Source organism: Myotis davidii, unplaced genomic scaffold (assembly GCF_000327345.1).
Source record: "Myotis davidii unplaced genomic scaffold, ASM32734v1 scaffold937, whole genome shotgun sequence".
In the NCBI taxonomy this organism is placed as follows: Eukaryota; Metazoa; Chordata; class Mammalia; order Chiroptera; family Vespertilionidae; genus Myotis; species Myotis davidii.
The window spans coordinates 156,218-163,564 of record NW_006288252.1 but is presented as its reverse complement, the minus strand read 5'-3'; the positions used below and the strand labels follow the sequence as shown (position 1 = coordinate 163,564).

The 7,347-nt window shown below is 48.0% G+C and overlaps 1 protein-coding gene across 3 annotated transcripts in view; it reads right to left on the bottom strand.

Moving 5' to 3' along the window:
* The window catches only part of TBC1D14 (TBC1 domain family member 14), a 69,310-nt gene that overhangs the window by 41,749 nt on the left and 20,214 nt on the right, over nucleotides 1–7,347 (bottom strand). Inside the window, exon 1 of one of the 3 annotated variants that reach the window (XM_006760110.2) lies at nucleotides 2,468–2,688. The exons of 1 other annotated variant lie outside the window; for it this stretch is intronic. In XM_006760110.2, coding sequence (XP_006760173.1) covers nucleotides 2,468–2,608 — 141 coding nt within the window. In that variant the 5' untranslated portion in view covers nucleotides 2,609–2,688. Of the gene's footprint in view, nucleotides 1–2,467; nucleotides 2,689–7,347 lie in introns of those variants that run through there. One more of the 3 variants, XM_006760109.2, reaches the window with a different exon arrangement.

Here is a 7,347-nt window from a genome sequence, read left to right as displayed (position 1 = left end):
ACCCAATCTGTTGACAATGCCTATCCCAGTTCCCTGGACAATAATGCTGAAGAGGCCTCGGGTAATACACTGTGCGCTGCCAACGGTTAAGCCACTGCCAACTAACAAACTGAGGAGGCAGAGAACTTGGGCAGGAAAAAGGAGTCAGGGTTTCACCCCTGCATGTATCCCAGGGCTTGCAAAATAATTATTTTCATCTCACTGGGTCACAATGAAGAGGAAAAGATAGGAGATGCCCTTGGTTCTGTGCCTCGAGGTGAAGACCTTTGAAATGCCTTTTTCAGATTCCCGGGTGCATGACCACCTCAGGGAGCAGAGCACAAACCCTTAAATACCCCGCACCTTGGTTTCTCCCACCTCTAAGTACTCTTCCTTCCTTAATTCCAAAAGTATAAAAAAGCTGCAAAACTGTCATTCTACAGGGCATCTGAGCTCTTGCTCCCCAGCACTGTAGTCAGTTTGGTTCAAGTAAACTCGTAAAAATTCTCTACAGGTCTGAACGTCCTTATGTTGACACCAATGACAGAGTCATGTAAAAATAGTGCTGGTTTCTGCCTACCGGCCTCGGGAAGCCCGCAGCTCACGGGCACACTGTGGAGTGCATGTCACAAGGAAACAGTGTCATCACAGTTAGGAGCAAGATGGGTCAGGGACACATCTCACGGGGACAACATGGACCATTAGAATCCTGTCCCCACGAGGCTTTCCTCTTCTCAGCCTAGATTTATCCACTTGTTTTTCAGTTTTCATCACCAGAATCTAAGTCCTTGAGGGTGGATATAGCAGGTCCTCGAATCATGATGTCAGTTTGTTACAACGTTGATGAGGTGCTGTAGAAACTTAATTCTTGCAGATGTTATAAAATTGGTTTTTGCCCAGCTGGGGTGACTCGGTGGTTGAGCACTGACCCACAAACCAAGAGGTCACCAGTTTGATTCCTGGTCAGGGCACAGGCCTGGGTTGTAGGCTAGATCTCCATTAGGGGGCGTGCAGGAGGCAGCTGATCAATGTTCCTCCCTCATTGATGTTTCTATCTCTCTATCCTTCTCCCTTTCCCTCTCTCTAAAATGAGTAAAAACCTATTAAATAATAATAAATAAAATAGTTTTTGTTATGGGTCATTTCACTGAAAGTCACAGAACCTATCGACATGTTAAGTGAGGACGTACTATATATGCCTCCTATTCACTGTGGTGACTCCAGTCTAGAACAGTTCCTGGCATGTAGGAAAGCATTCAAAATTATTCCATGCGTGCTTTTCAGGGCCTCTTCACAAACATGACACAAGAATGGTTCCTGCCCATTTAAAGTAGAGGGAGCTAGGATCCGAACAGCTCGGGGAGTCCTGCCAGAGAGACAGCTAATGGGCACAGGGCCGAGAGGCAGGGGGACGTGTCCGAGCTGCTACCTGGAAATCTGGAGTCAGCGCCATCCCAGGGTGCATGAAGCAATCCTCCCCACCCTGTGGAGCAGGTTCCACAAGCCACCAACTCTCAGTAGGGATTTCTCAAAACCTCTCAGTCTTGAGAAATAAAACTCCAAAGTCCTCCTCCTTCAACACTGTGCAAGCGAACTCTGCTGCAATTCAGTGACTGCCTGGGCCTCGTGCTCTCTCCCTCGTTCAGCTCACTAACAGGAGCTGTAGCAAGTTAGCCAGGAGTAACCAGGAGCACCCAGCGTTCCGTCCCACGCGCACCGATGGCTATCTCCTCCACCATTTCCTTTACAGATCACCTGTCAGGGACCGCATGTGTGAAACAGTCCCACCAGGAAGGCACAGAGTCGCCATGGTACAGACAGGAAACCGGCTCGGGGAGGTTAAGGACTTCACTCCTGATGGGATGTACACCCCCTGGTACCCCCTTGGGGTAGAGAAGACAGAAATCCTGAGTGATGCTTCCAAAGCCCTTGCATAGCTTGTGTGCTTTTCCCGCTCTCCACCCCGTAGCGGTGGCAGGCTTCCCTGCCTCAGACCCCACACTGGCCCTCACTCTGCTCTGGACAGGGAAGAGGGAGACGCCAGCCTCTTCAGCCATCTCAGGTGAAAAACAAAACACTCTGCAGAGCAAGCCTCCCATGTGACAGAATTCTCCCTGCCCCTGGGGAAAGACCAGTCACTGTGCCCCAAATTCCTAGTTCCACAGCTAAAAGCGCTCAGAGCTAGAAACACTTGGAGCCTCTCCTCCTTTAGAAAATGTGACCCCAGTAGTATCGAGGCCAAAGAGTGGATCCCTAAAAACAGAGGCAGCAGTCAACTCAAGGGAGGGTCGTGAGCACCTGCCGAGAGCTCCTGGCGCACAGCAGACCCTGCTGGAACTACAGGACACGCCCACTTCATCTAAGAAACACGCAAGGAGGCAACTCTGCCCAATGGGCAGCGGGGCCTACACCTCTACACAGGGTAAAAACCCAGCTCCAGTTACGTCTCCAGTCTAAAAACAAGAAAGGCAACACTGGGACCACAAACCTGTCCATGAGCAGGAGCGCAGAGGAGACAGACATCGCGTCTACTGTGGCCACATGGCTCTGCAAGGCCAGCCGCAGACGGTCGGACTCTCCCCTCGCCGCATTCCTGGCAGCTGGAGCCAGAGTCCCGGGGAAGCACCATGGACGCCTTCAGAGCCCAGCTCCACAGTCTGGAAGGTTAAGGCACCAGGACAGAGCGGCCGCTGGAAAGGCGGGGGCGGGGCAGGCAGGGCTCTGACTCCTAACTAGTCACAGGGAGGGAGGAGGGAGGAGGAAGAAAGGAGGAGGGCGGGCAGTCTGGGAAGCAAAGCATGAGTGACCGGTTCCGGGGACTCAGCACAGCTCCACTCCACATCTCAGCACCATGCAGAGACCCAGAGCCACACACAGCGCCAGAGAGGCCAACGAGCCACAAAACCCAGGGCACTCCTTTCTGGGAAGCAAGATGAAGTCACATTTGCAACGACTTAGAGCATGTCCTGTGTGTCAGACACTGAGCTTTGTGAAAAAGAGAACAGGTATGCAGGTGAGTCACAGAAAGGGTCATGGAAAGTCCTGACCCAATCCCTGCCTCAGGACCATCACCAAGGGATTCTCCCTGTTCCTGATGTGAAACACCATTAAAACCTTTTCAAGGACCAGACCTAACTAACCACTTCAAGGTCAACAAACCTGAGCCATTCTAAACCCACAAGAAGTTAGGTTGGCTCACCACCCTTCCCACAGGCACTGCTCACTCCTGGGTCTGCAATGAGCCCATGGGGAGGCGACGTTGCACCCCGGCCAGGGCCCTCTAATATCCAGTCCACGCCCCTTAAATAAAGGAAACCACCTGCAACTGGAGTCAGTACCAGGTGGCCATCTTTGCGATAGGCAGTGGTAAGATGGAAATTTTAATTTTACTTTACAAATTTCCATACTGCTAAAAAACACAAACTAAATCAGCATGTATTCCTTCTGCAAGTACAAAAAATAAGTCAAGTGTGGGAGACAACAGGGCACAGGAGTGGTACTGAGCACCTGGTCTGTGCCAGGCCAAGACTAAAGAACAACACCCACAGCCCTAGCCAGTTTGGCTCAGTGGATAGAGCGTCAGCCTGCGGACTGAAAGGTCCCAGGTTCGATTCCGGTCAAGGGCATGTACCTGGGTTGCGGGCACATCCCCAGTTGGGGGTGTGCAGGAGGCAGCTGATCAATGTTTCTCTCTCATCGATATCTCTCTCCTCTCTATCTCTCTCCTTTCCTCTCTGCGAGGATACTAATTCCTTGCATTCCAAAGTCTGGTGTCTGGACTGGAGGCAGCCCACCTGGGAACTAGCTGGAAACACAAAATCCTGCGCCCCCCACCCAGACCTCCGTAATCAGAACCTGGGGGGGTGGGGGGAGCAATCTGTTTGTATGAGCCTCCCTCTAGTTGAGAGGCTCTGATGCTCACTGGCTCGCTCCAGTTTAAGGAGCACTGTTCTGACTACTGACACACTTACAAACCTGCGATCTTTACTTGAACTTGTCAAACCCCTCACCCCTAGGAGTCAAATCCACACCTGGTCTGGCACAGGCATCACTCAGGAAGCGCCACACCCGCAATCTCTCTCAGGACCCCGTGTCCTCCCTCCCTACAAATCTACACCTCCATGTTCCCACACCTCTCCAAATTCTCCCCCAACCTGCAACAGTCATGTGTCATAATTATACCTCAGCAAAACAATCTCCAAAAATATCTACAATGAGAAACTCACAAAGAAAAACTCAGGCCCAGGGGGCCTCACTGGTGAATTCTTCCAAGCATTTAAGGAAGAAATACACAAAGGCTTTCAGAGGCCAAAGCTTTCACTCCTACCCTCTCTCCACCCCAGAAGGAATTCAGTAGTCATTCAATGAGCACGTTTATGGGCATTATTCCCCAAGTAAAAACTATTCAGCCAGGACTGTTTAGTACCCTTTCGAGAATCATTTGACACGGAGTGTGTGTGTAGGCTTTTTAAAAATTCATATGCAATAAAACTGACCTTCTATAAGTTTTAACACATGGTAGGTTCATTTAACCACCAGAGAAAAATCTCACTGAGAACACACGAAGCAGAATACTTCTGAGCCCATCCTATAAGGCCAGGATAACCTTGACACCAAAACCTGTCAGGGGCAGTATAAGAAAGGACAAAATACAGACAGAAAGTCATAACCAAAATATTAGGAAATCCAATCCAATCATGGAACATAAAGGATGGTGTATCATGAATAATTTGGGATTATCCTGAGAATGCAAATGCAGTTAGCTTACTTAACATTAGAAAAGTGCAATGTTATTTGCCACATAAACACATACGACCGAGAAATGCAGGAAAAAAGGCATTTGAACAAAACATGACATATGTGTGATCTTTTAAAATTATAAAACTAGGAATAAAAGAGAACTTCCTGAATCGGATAAAAGGTATTTAATAAAGCATGAGGTACCTGGTGAAAAGACACCCGCCAGCAGGCGTCACACTGAGTGGGGGAGCAGGGAAGCTTTCAGAGGCCAGGCCACTTCCACAGGCACGGAGCTCTAGGCCTTCCGTGAGGCCAGAACACTGCGGGAGAGGGGCGAGGTCTGGAAACAACCCACTCACAGACAGTGGCTTTCTACACAGAAAACACAAGAGTCCACAGATCAACAGTGAGAACCGAATTTAACAAGATCACGGGATGCAAGGACTACACACAGAAATGAGCGGCATTTCCAAAAAACATTTCTATAATGCCATCTGTAAAACCATCCAAAAATAACAAATATCTTGGAATAAATTTAATGAAAGAAACACAAGACCTTTACATTTAAAAAAACAAGAAACACCTATAAAATACTGTGGAAAATTTAAAGAAAAACTAAATAAATAGAAAGACACACCATACTCAGACACCAAAAGTCTTCATATAGTGAAAAATGATCAATAAAGATCAATAAATTCAATGCAATCCCAAACAAAACCACAGATTTATTGTGGTAATTGCCAAACTGATTTTAAAATTTATATGGAAATGAAAAGGAACCTAGAATAGTCAAAATAATCTTAAAGAACAAAGTAGGAGGGTTTACTCTATCAAATATCAAGACCCATTATATAGCAGCTACAGTAATTTAAAAAGTATTGAAATCAGTGATAGTAGTAAAAGGACAAATAGATGACAGAAGCTATATGGTCACCTGATGTATTTCAAGGTTCAGGGGAAGGTGCTCTCTGTAGCTAAGGAACATTAACCACTGCCTCACATCACACTGAAAGGTAATTCTGACGGATCAGGGATCTAGCAGGTAATGTCAAAACAAAGATTCTATAAGATAACAGAATTTCTTAAATAGAACAAAAAAGGCACTAACCATAAAAAAGATTCTATAAAGTAGAATTTATTATAATTAAGAAGTTCTGGCCCTAAATTATATATATATATATATATTTTAAAAAAGAAGTTCTGTTCATTAAGAAAACAAAAAATCTGCAGAGAATGAGAAGGAAACCACCGTGCAGAGGAGATCTGCATTCCTCACGTCTATTTCACAAAGGCTCTCACCCTGAATCTAAAAATGTGCCTACAGATCAGTGAGACAGGCCCACACAGGCACCTCAGAACAGAGGCCAATAAAATATGGAAAGGTAGGCAAAGTAAACCCAAATCCCCTCACCCGTCACCAGGATGGCGGAAAAGAACAAACACGAAGCCAACAAGTGACAGTGTGGCATTCTGAGAGGGCGCAGAGCAGTATGAGCAAGCACCGAGGACAGTGGTCGGCAAACTGCGGCGCCTTGAATGTGGCTCTTCCACAAAATACCACGTGCGGGTGCGCAGGTACAGTGTGATCGAAACTTCGTGGCCACACTCAAGGGGCCTAAGAGCCGCATGTGGCTCGCGAGCCGCAGTTTGCCGACCACTGACTTAGGAAAAGCGCTTAGCATGTCTACCAAACACACTCAGCGGGGCCACCCCAGCATGCACTCCTAAAGACATGCGTGAGACTATTACGATGAGCACCCATTAGTAAGTGTCACAGACTTAAGAATCAAGCCTCCATGCACGGGCAACACACAGAAGCATGTTTGTGCGACTGAAAACTATACAGAGCAAGAGAAAACGAATACGGCCGCCGTTCAGTAACACCCGGGTAAACCTCAGGCAAGGCTGAGCAAAGAAAGCCAGACGCTGAAGTGTATGCTGTATGACTCCATTTATCTGAAACTCCAAAGCAAGCAAGACAGCAGCTGCCCTGGGGGAGCAAGGTCCTGACAGGGAAGGGACAGGACGGGGACTTCAGGGCTCATGACACTCCAAGGGCCCACGTGCAGGGCTCACTGTGTACACGACAGTATACGCTACACTTCAGGAAGTGCTAGCTCAGCTCCCACGCTCTCTGGAGTCTTCCGGATGAAGACCCCTCTGTACCCAGGGGCTCTGCTGTCCTCCCAGAGCACCTTACACACATCATTGACCAAGAGCTGGGACTTGTATTTTAGCTATTTCCGCATCTCCTTAACTACATGGGGGAGGGAGGGTGCCCTACTTGCTCTCTGGATCCCCAAGGGCTGGCAGGAAACCTGCTGTAGAGCCTGCACTCGCGGGTCATTCATTAACTAACCCTGAAACCCACTCAGGCCCGTATATCTCAACTGATAAGTCAGAGTCCAAAACAGGCCCTAGTGGCTGGGTCACAGCCTCCTTGAAGTCCCCTTCAACCCTTCCCAACATGTAAACACAGGAAGGAGAAGTTAAACAGGGAGGATTCCCTAACATCTGCAGAGGTTTTCACAAGGAGAAAGGAGGCAGGGCGAAAGCGCCCATGTGGTTTAGTATTAAACGTTACTTTACTGGGGAAAAACACAAATTTATTCTTAATCTCCAACTGAA